General features: G+C 41.7%; 1 protein-coding gene across 1 annotated transcript in view; it reads right to left on the bottom strand.

The window, feature by feature from the left end:
- LOC127416738 (muscarinic acetylcholine receptor M4-like) overlaps positions 1 to 21993 on the bottom strand; it is a 31203-nt gene extending 9210 nt beyond the window's left edge. The window contains exon 1 of the mRNA XM_051656253.1: positions 21630 to 21993. Coding sequence (XP_051512213.1) covers positions 21630 to 21684 — 55 coding nt within the window. The 5' untranslated portion in view covers positions 21685 to 21993. The remainder of the gene's footprint in view (positions 1 to 21629) is intronic.
- Positions 21994 to 22418: the final 425 nt, after the last annotated feature.

Genomic DNA, 22418 nt, shown 5'->3' on the forward strand with positions numbered 1-22418 from the left:
TTTTGAAAGTTGCCATCTTCTGGATGACCAGACAAATCACAGCCCATAATTGTAAAATACACATGGGATACAGACTTGCTGCAAGCTTTCTGAATTATTCGGAATGTAGCACATGTGGACACTAAGAAACTGGTCTTGGATTCTTTTCCACTGCTCTTGATCTGTCTTTATTACTATTCGATCTGAAATCAGTCTCTCTGTAGAGGATGGACCGCCCCACCCAGCCCCTCTATTTATCTTTATTCTCTTTCAAAACCACCTGACTGATCATCAGCAGGCATCAAAGCACTGCCACACTCTAGACGGCCAGATGCTGCATATCCTATTCCTTTTGAGAGCTTATTGACAAACACACAAACATTCTCTTCTATCCTCTCATCCTCTCTCATCCAAACACAGATTACACTCTTTAAAAAGTGTGGCCATTGCTACCTAGCAGTACTTTAGAGATTAAAGAGTTAATTGAGTTTTGGGTTGTGTTAGAGTCTTGCTCTAATTTCCCATTAGGTGCAAGTGATTCAATATGGGGAGAGGATACTTTACCCCTTATCAAATATGAATCAGCAATTACTCAACTGTGGATTCGAACAGAGTGGAAAGATAAGTGCCGAGCCTCGTTAAATATGAATCAACAATATTCATCTGATATCACCAAAGGAGAAATCTCTCCAGTCACTGTTTTTTGTTTTTCTTTAGCTTTCTCATACAATTTGACTCTGTATTGAACCCTAACCCTTACTTCAATTGGCATCCTAAACTCTTCCAGTGAAGCTTGCCCATGATTGGCATGCTGTTAGAACAAACTTTACGCAAGTACACGTATGAAGATACAAGCACTTGGCCAACACATTACCAACATGCGGTCTGACTGAACATGCAGTAACAATGACATTAACGATCCTCAGCACTCAAGGGGGCAATAGAACTATGTTCAAAAGTCTGTGCCATTAAACTGGATGTGTTATTATTCAGGTAAGTTGCTATAAATAAGTTTACTTTACCTTACTTGCTTAGCAATATTGCTCTGCCATGAAAACTGACTGTAGAAGTGGACAGTTTACACCAATGTCCACTATAGCACCCCTTGCGGCAACACAGACTTTCGTTGTGTTATGAATTGCAGTCTGACACATTTTGGAATGCAACTACGAATGAAACCAAGTTTGTGTAGCTTGAAGCATCTGTGTTTGTGTACTTGAGTATGTTTTGGCTTTTACTGTCCTCAGTGTGGGGCAACAGTGTGTGTAGTCAGGCTGCAATGTGTACATGCATGGCAACAGAGTAGCACCTCATCTGCCCTGCTGTCAGCAAGTGTGCAGAACGTAGCAGTTTCTTAGACAAAAGCAAGACAACATATGACAAGATAAACGATAAGAAACCCATCACACAACACATACGCATACATGCACACATGCTCTGTAACACATCAGATGCATGCATCTTATAACCAATGGTGGGGTGTGAGAATCACTTGCATTCAAAATAAATCCTGCATGTATTGCCAGTTGAAAAGCTCAACAACAGCAATGCAAGAGCATCTCCTGATTCTGCTGGAAGCATGACTATTCAGCGCAGCTTTTTCTGATCTGACACATCATGCTTTATGGCATTAAAAATCTCACAGTTGGAATCAGAATTCACAAACATCATAATAATGCCAACATAGAGCCTAGAATTCATTTATGCTGTTTACACAAGCAGTCTAAGACAACCATCATAAAAGAGAAACAGTGAATGTACTGTATAATGAAATGAGTCACTCAATGTCAGGACAAATCACTCTCTCCAATGGTTGCATTTTCCTGGCGTATATTTAATTACTGATGGGAACGAAAATGAGGCAATGAGGGATAGGATTACAGTCTTTTCAAAGGCATGTACTATAAAGCTCCTATAGATCACATCTAATTTTCACAACTCACTGAAGAGACTGTAAAATCATGTCCACATTAATCCATTTAAGTTTGAAAATTACATTTTAAGTGTACTAACATCATCTCTTTACAGGTTATTGAGAGAGTTTTCAAGAATCCAGTATTCGGTAGAGGAAAAACACCATTCTAGTATTTATTAAAAAAAAAAAAAAAAAATACAATTAGAAAATAAAAAAATGACCTTACTTTCCAGGACCCCCTGGTGGCTCGGGGGCCTTAAGTGGATGCTTATACCGCTTATAGCTAAAAATGGCCCTGCCTAAGTCTATCCCTCACAGCCAGTTTTCATTCCCATCTAAAATAAAATATGGCCCTATTCTGAATAAGGTCTGTTCATTACACTCCATGATAAGCATGGTACCGTCTTCTCGTTTCTTTCTAGGTTTTTTCTACATGTGTACACCCTTTAAAAAAAAAACATTAGCAACTCATAGTTCAACTGGTGCACTGAAAGATCACCTGAAAAAGCCTTTGTTGTGTGGTTGTTTGAGTAACCTGCTCATATTGGAGATTAATTTTCAGAGACTCAAAGCTCTTTGAGGATGGAGTGACATTTGTGTGCTGTGGGGGTGGCTGAGCTTTGAACCAGCACAATTCCTGCACTGACTCTCGTGTCAAAAAATAAAAAACAATCTGGAACAATTCAGATATGCTGACAAAACATCTCAGCAAAGTTTATGCTAAGATTAGGTTCTCATCTTTACTAGCAGATTTTGAACAGATTGTGTTGTTGCAGTAAAGCGGCACTTTGCAGCTTCACTGAAATTGAAGGCAAGGAGACGCCCCATCCTCCCTCTTCCCCCAATCTGTAACTGATTTTATCTGGCACATTTTTCACTGCTTGCATCCGATGAGCTGAACTGAATATCTGTAACAGAGACAGACAATAGATCTTAAATGAACAGATGATTCTCGTATCTCACAACATGATGGATATCTGTCATTGACATACCCATACATGCTACTGACACCAGACACTCTACATGTATATTCACTTGCAGCTCAAGAATAAAACATCCAGACAAATCTGTAGAAGCTGGGTAATGGATTTGGAGTTTATATGAATGCCTATAAAGGGTCAAAAACAAATGTATACCACACTGACCTTTCAAAGTTTAATATAACCTACTAATTTTGTTTTGTAGCTTCATATTTTACCATTTTACCAAAACAAAGCAGCCTCAAAATTGAGAAACACTTAGGTTTTACGTTACAATAAGGTTCGATTTGTTACCATTCACAAGTTCACTGGTTCATATAGTCCTGAAGCACATTAAAGGAATGTTCCAGGTTCAATACAAGTTAAGCTCAAATGACAGCATTTGTGGAATAACGTTGCTTACCACAAAAATTCATTTCGACTCATCCCTCCATTTCTTTAAAAAAAAAAAAGAGCAAATATTGAGGTTACAGTGTGGACCTTTCCTTTAAGGTGTGGAACATTCCTTTAAGATAAACGGATTTGGTGTGCTGTCGATAACGGAGGAGCTCGAGCACAAGAATGGGCTTGAGCTCTGAGATCATGCATGCTGCTACAGTAAGTAAGTGTTAGCTGCATCTATTTCTGTGATTTGATCTCATTCAGAAGTTGTCACACAGCTGTGTCTGTTGAGTTGGCAGCATATAGACGCAGAGAGGGTGATCAGTGCTGTGCCTGCAGCAGTGAGATATGAGGGGTCTGATCTCAGCTGGCTTCCGGCATCGCAACAGCTCCGTGCCTGATCACAGCTCCACTGCCAAAGCTGTGCAGATGTATTCCCCTGGCTCACTCTGTACTCCTCAGCTCAATGTTTTAAATTAATCGATATGCTGACTTGCTCAACAGAGCCTTGAAAACAATACCAGTCTAAACAGTCTACAGTTTTGACTTCTGACCCAAGAAAGGTCTTTGTGGGAGCATTGATATGTCATTGGTGTGTTAGGACAATATGAATAGTGTTCATTTCTGACTGAACACCATTAAGCTGAAGGAGAGCTCTGTCGCTTATATAATCATAATAATTAATCTACTATTACCCTCCCTCACCTCTCCTCATCTCTCTCTCTGGACACGCTCAACACATTAGGTCCTTATTTATGACCCGAATCTCTTGCGAGCTCCCTCTCTTTCATGCACACTCTCTCTGTATTACTCCTTTAGCCCCAGGGTCAATTACCCAGTATACATACTTATTGTGATGTAAATTCTTAAACACATACCAAACATACAGTATTTATGTTTAAATATAATGTCATAATAAATATAGAAAATTAAAATAAATATATTCTACATTGACATATCCATGTCATATCATATTTAAGTAATATTATAGTATAAATATAAAGTATTTAAAATATAATATAAAGGTCAATAGGCAATACTCAGTAATATCGAACTAATGACTGTGGTAGTTCACTGCTAGCTAATCAATAATTACTGAATTTTATTTGTCTAATTGAGAACTATTATATAACTATGGGTAAATTAATATAACTACTAATTAATTATTCATCGCAACATTAACTCCACAACATTCTAAAATGTTAACAATTATATTTTTATTGTCAACATGAACATGCTTCTTCAGAGAAGCATAACATTGTGCCCTTTGCATTCTTTAACCAGACATATGAACCAGACATAACCAGATATACTAATTAATGTAACACCCCTCTAAATTACTGCCTGGCAGAACTAGAACTATTCAGTGTCTGGTATCTATATAAGGGTCAATGACAAATAATTATGTCAGAGTAATTCTGTGTTTGTACTCATAGCAGCTATAGGGCTAAATCTACATGCACATGTGCTGATCAGTGTGAATGAATGGGCTTTTTGGATCATTTATTATTTTATTTAGTGGTGTAAACAAACTATTATATATTTTATGGCAGAAAAATATATGTTTGTTAGAAATGTGAATACTTACTGGCTTCCACTGCTAACAATACTTACACTGTAACCATGCATTTTAAAGGTAATTATAATAATTATAATCTGTAATTAATTTTATATAATGTTTTGCAATAAAATAGGGTGTCCTCATATGTGGTTTGAGTAGTGTTTCTGAAATTTGTTTTTCAAAATATTTCTGACATTTATTTTATTCACTCTTGCACCAGTTGAGTTCTTATTTCATCCTATGACCACTTTTGGTACTGCGCCTAGTAAATGTTTGATAAATATGGTATTTTATAATTTATTTACTTGAACTTTGGGAAACAACTTGGTTTGATGTATGGCTTTAATTTTCTAATATTTTTTTTGGCCACCACATATATTTTTCTAACATATTTTTTTAAATAAATGAAATAAAATTGTAGTGCATTTCATTTTCATTTCAATAAATGTAAACTCCTATAACTAAAATTTAAAAAAAAAAAAAAAAAAATTACTTAACTGATTTCACTTGCAATAATCTCCCAAGTGTCTTCTTTAAAAAGAGACCAAAATTAGGTCTCTAGTCCTAAGTTTTCAGTAAGTTGAAAATAAAATTTTCAGGTAAACGTTAAAAAAGGGGAGTGCCAGTTAAGGGGATAGTATACCGAACATTTGTTATTTTGAATTCAGAGATGACTGAGAGTAAAGAAATGCAGTGCAGTGAGTCAGATGTTCATTTATTAACTGTTCTGGCTGTGTTTCCCAAAAGCATCATTAGTATAAGTCGTTTGTGGGCAACTTGGGTAACAATGCTTTTGGTTAACACAGCCCTGAGTAATTCCATTCATTAAGCTGAATGTTTTATCAGACTGAATCAACATGCAAGTTTTTGAGTAAGAGTGAATTATTAAGAGGCGATGCTATAGAGTAATTTTTTGAATTTGAGTACATTTAGTGGAATGAGTGAAAACTACAACAATAAAGAAGTGTTTTTGGTATTATTTGGTGGTACATGTTTTTAGGTGTTGTTACATTCAGTTTAGACACACCAACTTTGGTCTGGAAATGCTAAAACATTGCAGAGATATAGGCTAACAATTGATTTGGAGAGCTCGTCATCAAATTACTTCACAAGCTATTCGAGGACGATTTGGTCTTTGAACAACTTTTTGTTGACATGGTCTAAAGATGATCTGAGCCAAATTTGGTGAAAATTGGACCAACTGTCTAGGACGATTCGAAAAAGTAGGTTTTCAATTAAATTAATAATGGCCAACAGGAAGTTTGGCCGACAATGACAAATGTGGTATCGTTGAACTCGGCTTGACCCAAGGAATCCATCGAGACCAGTGTCATAATAATAGGCTAAAATTATCAAAAGTTATCTGTCGTGAAACTTGTTGAGCACCTTCAAGGCATCGTGCCGATGACACACACCGAGTTTCGTAATGATACGCCAATGCATTTGTAAAATACAGCATTTTACAACAAAATTCAAAATGGCCAATGACCAAATCTCGTATCATTCAACACGGTATGCCACAACAGAATCTAAAGAGTCCAGTTTCATGATTTTAGGACAAACCGTTCAGAAGTTATAAGCAAAAATAGCAATTTTTATATCTCCTGACTCATAGGAGGCACTGCACCGAAATGCTGCATGTCACCTCAGGGCATGATGGCTATGACACATACCAAGTTTCGTCACAATCTGACAAAGCATTCTGGAGATACAACCTCAAATTCAATTTGGCGCATTCTTCACTGAATTTGATGAAGTGTCATTCAAAAACTATTTGGTCTATCAAAATTATTTGAATAACTTTTTGTTCTGAGTGTCTCCAGATGACGCACCCCAATTGTCGTGCAAATTGGACGTACGGCCTAGGACGAGTTCGAAAAAGTAGTTTTTTTCTGAAAATTTAAAATGGTGGAAAATCTAGTCAGCCGGAAATTGAAACCATGGTATGATTCGGCATGATCTCAGGAATCAAGGGGAAAAATTTTGTCTCTAGGGCTTACGGTTCAAAAGTTATTTGCATAAACGTGAGTGAAATTTTGAACTGTTGGTGGCGCTAGAGTGTTTGAGATAAAGTCTCCAAATTTGCTATGGTATCACTTCAGACTGTCCTCTTCCTATGTGCAAAATGTCATAACTTTCCCGTGAATGTTTCTATGGGCTGCCATAGGAAACATATACAGAATAATAATAAAGAGAACACTAACAGAAACAATAGGGGTCTACGCACCTTCGGTGCTTGGCCCCTAATTATACAACAGTTAGTTCCGGTCCTTGAATCTGATTGGATGAGTGATGTTCCAAGAGTGCTGATAGCTCACACCATCAGCATTGGGATCCACCAACATGCACAAGCTATTCATTTGTAATGATTAGAAACGATACCCCAAATAATACACATACAGTACAACATCCCTTTATTTAAGGTAAGTCGTGATACTTTACCAGGCACTGTAGCCCATTGATTTAAGGCCTCAATGTACTTCATACGAAATCGAAGAACGAATGAGTATGACGTCATTTAAAACTAAATCTGGCCAAAAATATTTTATTTTTTTTGCTTCATTTCGGTGGTTCGTAACAGCTCACTGGCTGCTAAACACCTTCTTACTGCCATTGGTCCACGTCTTCAGTAGGTGTGACCTGATGCTCCACCTACTACTTTGTTTACGTTGTTCAGTCAGTATTCAACATGAACACACTGGCTTGCAGAGTTATTAGCGAGCTGGTGCACATTTACCTACATCAGTACGATCGTTCGCATAGAAACATTTTCCAAGAATATGTCATGTGATTTTTTTATTTAATTAGTCTACGAAGAAATCAAATCTACTCATATACTGTCAAGTGCCCATTCACTCATGTGCCATCTGCAGCTGAAAGCCATTCACACATCTGACCAAAGTAAGATATGCCTCTATCACCACTCTTTTGTCTTTTTTCTGAATATTAACACTCTTTTATACACCCACCTTTGCAGTAGTATCAGTGTCATCATAAATTACAATAACAGAGTGTAATCGGCGCACATTATGGCCACGTGTTAGCGCATTAGCGTCATGAATTCAGAATGTAAACAAGACAAATTAAACATTTTCTACTGCATATATGTTACTTTAAATCATCATCGAGTGGTTAAAACAGCATCATTTACTGACAACATGTGAATTCTACTCAAAAAATGTGGCAAAAAGTAATTGGTAACACATTTTTAAAAAAAATTTTTATCCCCTTTTTCTCCCAATTTGGAATGCCCAATTCCCACCCAACTGTCCTCGTGGTGGCGTGGTTACTCACCTCAATCCGGGTGGCGGAGGACAAGTCTCAGTTGCCTCCGCTTCTGAGACCGTCAATCTGCGCATCTTATCATGTGGCTCGTCGTGCATGACTCCGCGGAGATTCTGCATGTGGAGGCTCACGCTACTCTCCGCGATCCACACACGTATGCGTCCTCAAATTTTAATTATCCTCTAAATGCCTCCCACAGTGGTGAGGCGGGTGTCTGAATGTTTGCATACAGTATACCGTTGCTCAGCTCTTTAGAACTTCTTTTTACCCCTAAGCGAAGAACGAAGAAGAACTTCTCCGAAAGTATATCAGGGCATTCCTGGTTAAGGAATACATGCCGTAAATGCTTCTCTGAAGATGCATTTTCATGTTGACAATAAAAAGTTAATCGTTCACAATTTAGACACTGAATTTTAAGGAGTTAATGTTGCGATGAGTAATTAGTAAGTGGTTTTTTTAAATTAGCCATAGTAAGCCAATAGTTCTCAGTGAGGGAAAGAAAATTCAGTAATTATTGATTAGATAACAGTGAACAACCACAGTCATCAGTTTGATATTACTTACTGAAAAGTAATAGTGTTTCCATATTAGTAAGCCTAATAGTAGTAACTAAATTATTAATGTTGTACTACTCATTTGTTCTGCATTAGTTCCTGCATAGTTAACTATTAAGTTTTAAAACAATATTCTAAAGTGTTACTTGCCATTCAAAATAGCCATGAAATTGTGTGTGAGACCGCAAACCTGGCAACATTGTGGCTGATTTATGTATGGTGCTCTGTGCATGGTTCGAGAGCATGGAAGTGTGTGAATGAGCTTCTCTCATGAACTTGCCAAGGAGTGCAGATGTCAAGATTTTTGCGAATTACATTTTCATACTGGACATTTTGTTGCATTGTGATCTATTTGTCAGTACCTTTAAAAAAGCTTGACATTGCTTATTGGAGACTTCTACTTCCTGTCTGCAATGATAATAGTGAATTTTGGCTATTTGTCAGTGAGGTGGTGACGTAGTCAAAAATAGAGTGAAAGAACTTTTCAGAGTCTCTTTAGTGAATCACAAATAATTTTCAGTGACTTCTATATAAGCTGTCAATCTTGCCGCTGTGCGTCTCCTGCGCTAAGCACTGGGAAGCAGAAAACAGCAGCTGTTGCTCGAACATTTCTCTGCATCACACACACACACACACACACAAAACCTTGAACACATAAACTGTCACATATTCATAAAGGCTAAACATTTATATAGCCCAACATTTAATTTAATGACAAAAAAACTGAAAAGCAGTCAACTCAAGTGCAGAGGAATTAACTATGGATCCAGTCACACACGCTTGTCTGCACAAACAAATGCACACAGACACCCACACACATGGAAACTGCTCATTTAGTGAGTCTATTGAGACTAAAACCAGAAACCCTCCAGTTACCAGCTGGAAACTCGAAACATAAAGCCATCTGCTTCCCAATTTACTTCCCCCCACCAGTACAACTGAATCACAAATGAATATCTGTTAATTAACATAAACATATGTAAATACTATCTGTACACCTACAACAACATTACTGCATGTCAACGCAAGTATGACGAGATAATAGGTTTTATATAATTACCAAGAAAAGTTTTTAAATCTCAAACTATCCAAAATGCTGTTTTTCTCTTCTTCTAATTTCTATTGGGGACAGCAGCAGAAAACTTCTTTGACAAACAAAAGTTAGAGTTTGTTAACAAGCCAATCAGGACACACAGATACACAGACGTCACACAGGCCTCTGCAGAGCTGAACAGACATAACAGTGGGAGTGTGTGTGTGGGCTGCTTTTGTACTCTGTTCATCACACTCCTCCTTTGATTTTGCTTTCTGCTCATTATAAGATCCACCATACTGGCCACTGGCAAACTAATGACTCTCTCTCCCTCACACACACACACACACACACACACGCTACATGTATACTGTACATCAGACAGTAATGATGACACTGTATGTAATATTTTTTACTTTGTTGAGTCAAAATCTGTCACAACTCCTCGTTTTATCACATTTTAGCAGCATTGACAAAACAAAAATTAAACAAAATATCACTGATTTAGCAGCACTGATTAAGCTGATCAGCACAAATAATCTGTCAGATCTGCACACATGCAAGTAAAACATCAAGAATCTGACCAATGTCACAGTATGTCGTACATTGAGAATAAGTGATGATATAATTAAATCTGTTTAAATAAGTTTTAGGCTTGAGCACACATTTTAATGGGAATTTTAAGGAATATTCCGGGTTCAATACAAGCTAAGCTTAATCGACAGCATTTTTGGCATAATGCTGATTAACACAAAAAATTATTTCGACTTGTTTTTTCCTTTTCTTTAAAAAAAGCAAAAATCAAGGTTACAGTGAGGCACTTACAATGGAAGTAAAAAAGGAGGGTTAAAGACAGAAATATGAGGCTTACAATTTAATAAAATCACTTACATTAATATTTCTCTCAAATAATAAACTGGTTTATTATTTGAGCTGTAAAGTTGTTTAAAATGTAAATTTTGATTGATTGACTACTAAATTATCATGATTGCAGGGTTTACTGTGTTCCCTGTCTGTCACTCACTCGACCTTGTGTCGATGTAGTGACACTAGGGGTTCGATCTTGAGAGCCCCAATCACCTTTGCTTAAAATAGAAAAGGACAATGAGAGTTGGCGAGTGGAATTTGCATGCCACTCTCCGCCCCCGGACATACGGGTATAAAGGAGCTGGCGTGCACCACTCATTCAGATTTTTTCTTCGGAGCCAAATGCATGTATTGTGTTCGTCCTCTCAACTTTTGTTTATGCTGCTGGATTTTACGGCGTATATCAGCGGTCACCCTTGCACGGTTGAGTGTTGTGCTTCCTCTGGGTGCTTCGGCGGCTGAGTCCGCGGGTGCTAAAAGAGTATATTCAAAAGAGTATATTTCCTTCTAAAAGAGCTCGCACAAACGCTTGGCGTGTTTTTAAAGATGTCCTTCTGCGTTTGCGCTACTGGATGTGACCGTTATCTCTCCCCTCTGGATAGCCATGAATCTGTCTCGAGTGCTTGGGGTGCCAGCACGCCGAGGCAGCTTTCGTGGAAGGGTTATGTTCTCATTGCGAGAACATGCCCATCAGAACGTTGCGGTCACGGCTCACTTCCTTCTTCATGAAGCAAGGAGCCACCGCGGCTGCTCCCCAACCCGCTCCATCCTGGGCTGATGCTCAGCCGGCCGGGTCGGCAAGCACCGCGGGCGATCTGGATGTGGATATGGGAGCGTTTTCACCGGCTCAACTCCCACAGACCTCCCATCCCCCAGCACTCTCGTTCTATCTGGAAGAGCTGTCGAGCGATGCAGGTGGTCTGCCTCAGGGCGGGTTTAATGTGTCGTTCACGGCTCGCGGCGAGGATGAGCTTTCAGTCGCAGCATCAGAAGGTGGGCTTCTGCTATTGGAAGCGGACAAATCTTCTGAGCTCCCGCCCACGGTAGAGCACAGGAAGAGGCGGACGCTGAGATGGCAGCTGTACTTGCCCGGGCGGCTGCGAATATCAGGCTGAAGTGGAACCCTCCACCCTGCCCTGAGCGTTCATGGCTGGATGATTGGTTTCTGGGCTTGGAGCGTGACTCACGACCGCCTTTCTTCCTGGAAGTGCACGAGGAGCTAACAAAGTCATGGAAGGCACCTTTAAAAAAAAAAAAAAAAAAAAAAAAAAGCTGCCCGTACGCTTCGTGGGCTCGTCCATCCTAACTACCCTTGATGGCGGAGCAGCTAAGGGATATGTCGAGCTCCCCCAAATGGAGCGCGCCGTAGTGGTGCATTTATGCCCTCAGGGTGCAGCCACCTGGCGCGACCGACCAAGGCTCCCTTCCAAGGCCTGTAAGTTCTCTTCCTTATTAATGACAAAGGCTTACAAGGCCGCGGGTAAAGCCGCTTCCACCCTGCATACCATGGTCTTCCTGCAGGTCCACCAGGCCAAGGTGCTGAAAGATCTACTCGAGGGAAGAACCGACCTAGGGCTGATGCAGGAACTGTGTACTGTGACTGACCTCGCCTTACGGGCGACGAAAGTCACGGCGCGTGTCCTGGGCCGGACGATGTCCACTCTTGTGGTCCAAGAGCAGCACCTATGGCTCAACCTTGCAGAGATGCGTGATGCTGACCATCTCCCAAGGGGCCTTTTTGGTGACACCGAGGATTTCGCCCATCAGTTCTCGACAGTGAGGAAGCAGACCGAGGCGATTAAGCACATCTTGCCACGGCGCGACTCGGCCACCTTCAGGCCTCCGAAGTCCCGCGCCCCATCTGCTTCTTGCCAGAGCTGTTCCCCTGCGGTGCCGGCCCGGCTCCCGTACCATTGGAGCCCATATGCCGGCCTCAGAGAAGAAGATCCTCCCATGGGAAGTTGGCTCCACCTGCCTGTCAGCTGGCTCCCAAGATCCCCGGATGGGCTTTGAGGTGACCCTGGCATGGGCAACCCAGGGATGAGGCAACTGACTCCGACCGCTCTGGCCCGGGTGAACTCTCCAGCCCCACCATTGCCCCTGGACCAGCGCATGGTAATATCGCCGGGTGCCCTCTGGGCATCGGAGCCCACATGGTCGGTAAAACAGCAGTTTCCTCATTCCCTGGGTCAGCGCACTCACGATGGCCGGGCGCTGGAAGTCTTTCCGGTCAATCAGGTGAATGCAAGTACCTCCCATTCCCTCTTTCTCCGTCGAGAGACAGCCGGCGAACAGGTAAGTGTGCTGGTCTCTGGGGTCGCTCACCCACCCCAGGTGGGGCGCCTGATCTGCCTTGCCACGAACCACCCTGCCTGAGCACGGTAAGTCCAGTCATCCCCTAGGTGCCACTGGCGTAGAGTCTGGAGGCCTGGTTAGTGCTCTCCAGCCCCTCGCTGTGGCTCATCAGGACGATTTGCCTCGGATACGCGATCCAGTTCGCCAGACGCCTGCCCAGGTTCAGTGGCATCCTCTCCACTATGGTGCGGGGTGAGGGTGTCACCGTCCTCTGGGCAGAGGTTGCCACCCTTCTGGCGAAGGGAGCAATAGAGCCCGTAGTCGAGTTGCACAAGGGCTTTTACAGCCCTTATTTTATCGTGCCCAAGAGAGGGGGAGGGTCGCGCCCAATCTTGGATCTGCGTGCTTTGAACAAAGCCTTACACAGACTTCTGCGTTAACATCTTGAACGGAAGCGCATCCTGGCATCATTACGACATCAGGATTGGTTCGTGGCTATTGACCTGAAGGACACGTACTTTCACGTATCGATCCTTCCTCGACACAGAGCCTTTCTTCGGTTTGCCTTCGAGGGATGAGCATACCAGTACAAGGTCCTCCCCTTCGGTCTGTCCCTGTCTCTTCGCGTCTTTACCAAGGTCGTAGAGGCTGCCCTGGCCCCGCTGAGGGATAAGGGCATATGCATTCTCAAGTATCTCGACGACTGGCTAATCCTAGCTCACTCGTGAGATCTATTGTGCGCGCACAGGGACCTTGTGCTTCAGCACCTCGAACGACTCGGGCTTCAGGTCACCTGGGAGAAGAGCAAGCGCAGGTAGACCTGTTCGCCTCCCAAAAGTTCTCTCACTGCCCCCTTTGGTACTCCCTGTCCGAGGCTACCCCTTGGCGCACAGCTGGCCTCAGGGGCCACGCAAGTATACGTCTCCTCAAGTGAGCCTCATTGCACAGACTCTGTGCAAAGTCAGGGAGGACGAGCAGCAAATCCTGTTCATTGCGCCGTACTGGCCCAACCGGTCTTGGTTCTCGGATCTGATGCTCCTGGTAGTAGCACCTCCCTGGCACATTCCCCTGAGGCAGGACCTTCTCACTCAGGGGAAGGGCACGCACCAGCACCCACGGCCGGACCTCTGGAATCTCCACGACTGTCTCCTGGATGGGACGCGGAAGACCTAGTGGGACTTCTGCCAGCGGTGGTAAGCACAATCACTCAGGCCAGAGCCCCCTCTACGAGGCAGCTGTGGGCCTTGAAGTGGCATCCCTTCGCAAACTGGTGTTCTTCCCATGGGGAAGACCCACAGAGATGCGCCGTCGGGTCTGTGCTGTCTTTCCTTCAGGAAGGGCTGGAGAGACGGCTGTCTCCCTCTACCCTGAAAGTGTGCATGGCTGCCATAGCAGCTTACCATGACACACTGGACGGGAGGCCCTCATGACAGCGCGACCTGATCAACAGGTTCCTCAAGGGTGCAAGGAGGTTGAATTCTCCTAGACCGCACCTTATTCCCTCTTGGGATCTCTCTGTGGTCCTACCTGCCCTACAGAGAGCCCCCTTTGACCCCCTGGAGTAGGCCGAGCTCAGCACTTTGTCTCTAAAGACGGCCCTCAAGAGGGTGGGGGACCTGCAGGCGCTCTCTGTTACCAGCGAATGCCTGGAGTTCGGGCCTGCACATTCTCATGTGATCTTGAGACCCCGGCCCGGTTACGTGCCCAAAGGTCCCACCACTCCTTTTTGGGACCAGGTGGTGAACCTGCAAGTGCTCCCTTCAGAGGAGGAAGACACGGCCTTGTCGTTGCTGTGTCCAGTTCATGCCCTGTGAATCTATCTGGACCACACGCAGAGCCAAAGATGCTCAGAGCAGCTCTTTGTCTATTTTGGAGGACAGCAGAAGGGGAAAGCTGTCCCCAAGCAGAGGCTAGCCCATTGGATTGTGGATGCCATTTCTCTTGCATACCAATCTCAGGACTTGCCGTGCCTCTTGGGAGTCCGGGCGCACTCCACTAGAGGTGTTGCGTCCTCCTGGGCACTGGCAAGGGGACCACTCTAGCAGACATATGCAGAGCTGTGGGTCGGGCTACACCCAATACCTTTGCAAGGTTTTATAACCTATGCATATACCCGGTTTTGACCCGACTGTTACGCGGTAACAGCATGTAGACCGGGCTGCCAGTTGGGTGTACCACTTGCATTGCGCCTTTCCCCTTTTTTCAAAGGTGATAATGTGCACCTTTTTGTCCACAACAGTTCCCCGTATCTGGTGAACCCCGGACACCTCTTTAATTCTTAAGCACTGTTCGGTGACAAACTTGGTGGAGCAGTAAAGACACCAGGCCCAGTACTCGTTGTATGCCCCTTTTCAGGTGAGCCCGTGTGCTTGGGCTTAGTGCTCCATGCGTGGTGATTCCCCCTTGGTAATCCCGTATGATGAGTTTCCACTGTTCGGTTTCCCTTTAGGTGAACCCTGTGTTTCCTCTCGCCAGAGCTTTCTCTGCCTCGGCCACTGTGGCTGCATACCCTCTCTGTAGATAGGGTCCTCCGGTGGTATCATTCCATATGTGAACTTCCCCGTTGGTTAATCCATGTGAGGTATTCTCCACATGTTAACCTCCCTCCAGTAGGATGTGGTCTCCGTAGTGCTCTCCTTCCTGGAGAGGGAAGAGCACTTCCCAGCACTATTCTAGAAAGTGCTCGGTGGGAAATTGCTTAACAGCAAATCAGGAAAGGCACCGCCGGTGGCCTACTTGGGTAATTGCCTCCTCCCCCCCTTAACGGGACTAGGGAGACGCCTTACCTAACTCGCTGGAAGGTCACGACGTGGTTGAGCGCTCGCTGCGAGGCACGCAGCAGCTTGCCCGTGTCCACTCTTCCGTACCTTGTGACGGTTTAGCGCCTGCGGCGTTTCCTATAGGAACCCCTAGTGTCACTACATCGACACAACGTCGAGTTAGTGACAGACAGGGAACGTCTTGGTTACTGATGTAACCTCTGTTCCCTGATGGAGGGAACGAGATGTTGTGTCCCTCCTGCCACGGTGCTGAACCGGCCGCTGACATGGCCGGGACTCTCTATCGGCTCCTCAGCATAAATCTGAATGAGTGGTGCACGCCAGCTCCTTTTATACCCGTATGTCCGGGGGCAGAGAGTGGCATGCAAATTCCACTCGCTAACTCTCATTGGCCTTTTCTATTTTAAGCAAAGGTGATTGGGACTCTCAAGATCGAACCCCTAGTGTCACTACATCGACACAACATCTCATTCCCTCCATCAGGGAACAGAGGTTACATCAGTAACCAAGATGTTTTGTTGTCATGGCAATAAAGTTGTCAATTTGGATATAACTTTATAAAGATATAAGCAAAATGATCACACTGAAATCATGTTAACCCTTAAACGCATTCCTTGGGTCTTTAGTGACCTGGAACCTCATTCCACCCCCTGTACCTCATTCATTTTTTGGAGGTGGGCCCACAACTCTCTAGTATGACAAAACAAAACAAAATATATTTTTATAATGTGCCAAAGTACCAAAAATGTATAGGGTCATTAGAGTATGTAATAGAGCCGGGGTTTTTTCACTTCCATAAATTCTATTTTTATGATTATTTCTTTTCTTTATAACAGGATATCTATTTCTTTGTTTACTACAAAATGAATGAGTACTATATTCATACAAATAAATACTATATCACATAGATTTTCTGTGAAACAATTAATTAACAACAACTGTGATTTATCAGTCTTACATATGCATGTACACATACAAATTATACATTATTTCTTACTCAAGGTGGCGCTGTTGTTTCAGTGATTGACTTCATTTACATTTGACATGCTATTTGATGAAGAAACAACATGGAAGTAGACTTATAGCAAGTGCAACATATGAACAGTATGATATGACTGCTGTCATTTGGGCGTACTACTGAAATAATGTAAGTTGTGCATCTATTTAGACTCAATAAGTGCCTGAGAAAGTACTTATGTGTTACTTATCATGTGTTATGTATAGCTCAATATGTGTTTACGCATTTGGGCCAGCTCAAGTGTCAAGCACTGGACCCACTCAGGACCCCTTTCCCCCTCTACCTGTCGCTCCTGATCCGCTGCCTGCAAAACAGAGACACGACGCAACAGCCAGTTGCGTCTCATGAAATTTCAGTGTGAATATAATGAATCCAGTTCTAGAGCTGTCCTGATTTGTTGCATTATCTCTTTGATGTATGAAAAGTAAAATATCAAAATATATCAAATATTCTATTTTCTAATTGATTTTAAAATATTTGGGTATTTTGTAGATCCATTTGTGATAGATATACATGTCGGGTCTCTAAAGACCCAAATATGTTAGAGTGTTTGGTGAAATTCCCAGATTTATGCTTTTTTTTTTTTTTTAAGAAAAGGAGGGACAAGTCTAAATAATTTTTTTGTTTTGTGTGGTAATCAACATTATGCCACAAATGCTGTCGACTGAGCTTATCTTAACTGGTCAACAGATTGGCAGGGAGTGAAGGTTTCCTGGTAACTGTGTTGTCGTGAGCGGCATGAAAAGAACATTTGAAATTATTTACACACATGAGCTCATGACACACACTGTTATCACTATTATTGTCTCCAGGAGGTGAAATCAAATGTATTTTTATGAGTGTTTGTGACAATGTGCAGTATATGCAAGCCTGCTTTAGTACAGTGCCATTATGTGGTATTCATTATTGACAAGCACATACAATAGTTTAGCTTTTCTCCCAAGGTGCTACAAGACACACTTAACCCTATTGATAAAGCATTTTGTGTGTCAGCTCCCATGAGAAATTAATGCGGACGAGTGCAAAGCTCTGGAGACTAATAAAAATCACAGGCAGCATCAATAACAATGCATTCCTTGCTATAATGATCTACCATTAAAAATGATGACTACTTAAAATCGTATAACTGCCTTTCAATAATTTATATAGTAATTTATATAGTGCCTTTCGTTCCCCTGCTCCTATTAAACACAATCCTGATGTGCCAATTTTGATCATCTGAGCCTTTTTTTGGATGATTTCTTCAAAACAATTAGTTGCATGCTTACAGCAGAGGGTGCTGTCCTGGGGTCAGTATCTGCTTTAATGTCCCATGAGAGTCTGTATATCATGCTATAATGCCCCAGACTGCATTCTGTCCTCACTGTAATTTTATGCAACCAAAATGTGCTACATGTTGGTCTGATGAAATATTTAGCCCATAGGTGTCATAGATGATGCAACTGTAGATGACCAATGGCAGAATGCTCTGGGTTTCGTGTAGAGCTGAAAGCCATTCCTGCTGTTACAGCTGTTCTCACTCACAGCTTAAGAATCCACTAAGAACTGGTTGTGTCTCCAGGCATTTCATTCTGTTCTGTTTGTGTGTGAGCATGTGTAACAGGGTGAAACAGCAGCATGGCGACACACTTTCCTCTGTGAAACTGGGTTAACACCGAGCTAGAGACAAAGAGAGCGAGATTGATGGAGTGGAAGAGAAAAACAAACAGAAGGAGAGAGAGTTCACACTTTCACTCTGGAGGTTTCTTCTAGTGCTTTACCAGTTCACACAGTCAGAAATCATGTTCAGAGAATCAAAGAGATGTGACTGAGTCGGGCAGAGATACGGAACTAAGAGATTTGTTCTCTTTTAAAACTGTGTGGGAAAGACATACTCTCAGAGTGAACTGTGACTGACGCTCAGCCACTTCTTAGTTTCTCTCTCCCATGTTAATTTGTCAAGATGGGAGAGAAAATTCTGTGCAACAGGCCCGATTGAGGGCCAGGGTTGGGCCCACCAAATCACGAGTCCGGCCCACCGTCGTGAACCGGACCCCAAATAGGTTTCATCCAGCCTGTGCCAAGAGACATGCCGACGAAGAGCTGTGTAAGTGAGTGGTGCTCCTGTTATTATGCTATAAAGTATTTCCTCTAGTAGTTTTACATAAAGAACATGGCATACCAGTATTACCAGTATATTTTAATGTGATTATTCAAGTGTTTTATCTTCTATTATATTTGTATTGTACTACACGTCAATTTAAGAGGTGATACTCTTGATATGGCTGAAACGAGTTCAACGGAAGACTTTATTATTTTTTTATTATATTGTACAGCCTCAGTTGATAATGCAAGTGAGCCGTAATACTACAATATTATGTCTATGCAATACACACAATAACAACATAAACTAAAAACATAAAATGAGGATTCAGTAATGATGGGAATAAAATATACTTTATTAAATATGAGAATAATATGCTAATATGCAATATAACAATTACAAGAAGTCAATTTCAGAAGTCATAAATATTAGTAAAAATGTCACAGTAACTTGCCCTGACAACACAGAAACATCACGATCAGTTAACACATGAATAATGTTCGATTCATACAAGCAATATTAGCTTCAACAACCCTACCAGAAAACATATCCAAGCATTACAGCAGGTCGCCAAAAGGATAGCAGATTAACATCTATCCAGATTGGTAGCGATGCTGTCCTGAACTGTGACTACTGAACATAGTTTCTCCAGCCGGAACACATGACAGCTGTAACTTCTTTATTGTGTTTAAGGACATTATGTAATGATGCAAGGATGTACATCATAAGCCAGCGATTTTGCACCAAATCGAACCCGACAGCTCAAAATACAAATCATTTTTATATATTTACCGTAGTGAATCGGGGTAAGGTAAGGACATTGTTTTGAACACTGATTGTTTATGTACTCAATCAATAATGGCAATTTGTTCATTTTTAACCAAATGATGTTACATAGCACGCTTTAACTATAGGAAGAAGTATGCTGCACTGCTGTCGTGTAAATTGTCATTTTGTCATTTTTTCTCTCGAAGATGCCCCATATCTTTCCTCAGCCATAAGTCCTCCTGTATGTCCCATTCATTATCTTAATGTAAAAACGTGATATACATACTAAACTGCTCTTTCAGCTTCAAAACTAACAGTTGATCTTTGTTTCATATTCACATCAAAGTGCATTTTATTGATGAACTCAAAAGTCTTTTATACTTTCTGTAAAATATCTCTCAGACCCCACTGCTTTGTGCCTCTGGGCCATTATTAGGCCCTAGTGTAAATACTGGACAAAGCAGCAGTTCTAAGGAGAGACTATTTTGACTATTTAGTATTTCTTCCTTTTACAAATAACTATTGCTGCCAACTTGGAAATTTACAACAAGAAAGTGAATACCTCAAGCCATACCAAGACAGGTTGTTTTAAAGAATACAATGCTACTACCACAGTACCATACCTGACTATAACTGACTAATACCATAGTTATTTGTGTTAGTGCCAACTCACCCACACTCACAGACCTATGGCCCACCTTAGATCTTAGAGCTTGAGCTGGGCCTGCTCTACATAACTTTGAGGGGAATGTATGATCTGTACTCTGCTTGAAAGACATCATTTGAGGGAAGAGAAAGAATTGGATCCAGTGCACAGAGTATTTAGATTACATTTTCATGTGCATTCTGTGTCTGCATGGGTTACTTTGATTGTTCATCTGAGGAGAGAAATGCTTAACACTTGCGCATGTCAATGAATGAAGGGTCTGTCTATCTCTCAGCCTATTTAAAAACCCTCATCACAGCACAGGTTGTCATTGTGCATCAAACTTCACACCAGAAATCCAAAATATATGAAGTGGAGATTTCACAGGAGGTGGTCCAGAGGGGGCTTCACATTGGGCTGTGTTGCTACTCCATATTAATCACAACAGATCTGTAAGCTACAGATAGAGCCCACAGGGACTTGAAAATCAGATGATGACAGATCAGTAAGCAGAGTGCCAAAGACACAGTGAAAAGAAACTATTGGTAAATTATCCAAAAACACCCAAACATCTTAACATGAATCCAATCTCTGCCCAAAACCATAACATTAATACGTAAACCTCAACACTAATCTCATCTAACTCAACGTCAACATGCCATTCTTAAGATCCACCCACAGCAAATGCCTCAGGACATTTAAGCAAGAAAACACCACCGAATCAAATTAAACCAATCAGATATGCATGTATATGCACTGCACACTCACAAAAACTGATTTCAGATTTATTCTATACTTTGTCTCTTATGTCATTTTTAAATGTTAAGAATTCTCCATAGTTGTTTGATGTTTTCATTCATTATTTTGCAAAAGCATTAGGCTACCTACATAAACACACAAATGAAACATACACAAAACAGACACACAAAACAACACAAAATGTTATCACACATTTTTGGTTTCAGAGCAAGTTAAAACCAAAGCTGTCTTCTGGTTAATATACTTTTTATATTCCTAAATACATTTCAAATGTAAATATGAATATGGTTTATATTAAACACACGAAATGAGCATTCAGAGACGTTCTCATTGTTTACTGAATGTTTTGAATAGATATACTGGTGTTTAGCCTAAATTTAGCTATTTTTGCTGGTGTTTTAAAGTAACATTGATGCGTTTCTCCACTGCTTTCGTTGCTCATTCTGACCTTTAGTTAGAAGGTGGAAATGTATCCACAAATAAACTTAACCGTAAAACTTAACATATTTATTGTGGGGAAAACATAACAGATTATTATTATTATTTATTTATTTATTTTATTTTTTATTTTTTTGAAAGGTGAATTTTAAAAGACGTGGTCTCGGTATGTGCACTGAGCAGAAACAGTCATTGCTTTGCATTTATTTGATGTGATTTCGAATAAAACTCTTCTGTGTCATTTAGGTACAGATGAATGTACTTGGAGAGTCACGGCTTTAACTTACCGTTAAAGTTCCAGGGCGCGAGTCCCTCTGCTCCAGTGCTGTTAGTTACATTCATGTTGCATGATTTTAAAAATGCTCAGCCAGCTAGAAGGAAAAATACAAAGAATCCACCCTTCCTCTATCACTCCTTCATGTTTTTTCTTTAAAACATTAGAAGGTCTGTCCTCTTGTTACGCGAGACCACGTAGTTTTTTTCACATCATGGGCTTTTGCCGCGCGGCTCTCGCGAGTGCTGAGAAGCTCATTCAGACTCTGCCATCGCGATTGGTATCTCACCTAAACACACCTCAAACGGAAGTGCCAGTGTCTTTCTCTCGACCGAGCCTATTTACAATCCGCCAGATGTGGCTCTCATCTGCGCGAGAGGCTCTGATCTCTTTCCAGGAGTTTAGCGCGCGGCAGAGGCAGCGGACTCTCGATGATGTCATCCACCTTCAGCCAATCACCTGACAGTCCGCAGATCCGATTGACTCACCCTTAGTCCCGTCCGGTGAGCTGCTGCTGTCAGAGTTCAGAGCTCAGCACTGTCTATTCTGAGAGTATTTAAAAGCATTCGAGGCAAATATATAACAGCGTAGACGTTCAGATAGTCAGTCAGCCCTCATTATGGAATATAGCTCCTGTTTGTACACGAGTGTGTCCAGATCAAAATACTGAGGGTGCTTCTGAAAATAGTGAGGGTGCTCTGTATAAAGTGGAGATGTATCGTAAAAAATAATAATAATAATAATAATAATAATTATAGATTAAATCATGTTTAAATACTGGCTACTAAAACAACGTAAAGAA

Source organism: Myxocyprinus asiaticus, chromosome 2, assembly GCF_019703515.2.
Source record: "Myxocyprinus asiaticus isolate MX2 ecotype Aquarium Trade chromosome 2, UBuf_Myxa_2, whole genome shotgun sequence".
Lineage (NCBI taxonomy): Eukaryota > Metazoa > Chordata > Actinopteri > Cypriniformes > Catostomidae > Myxocyprinus > Myxocyprinus asiaticus.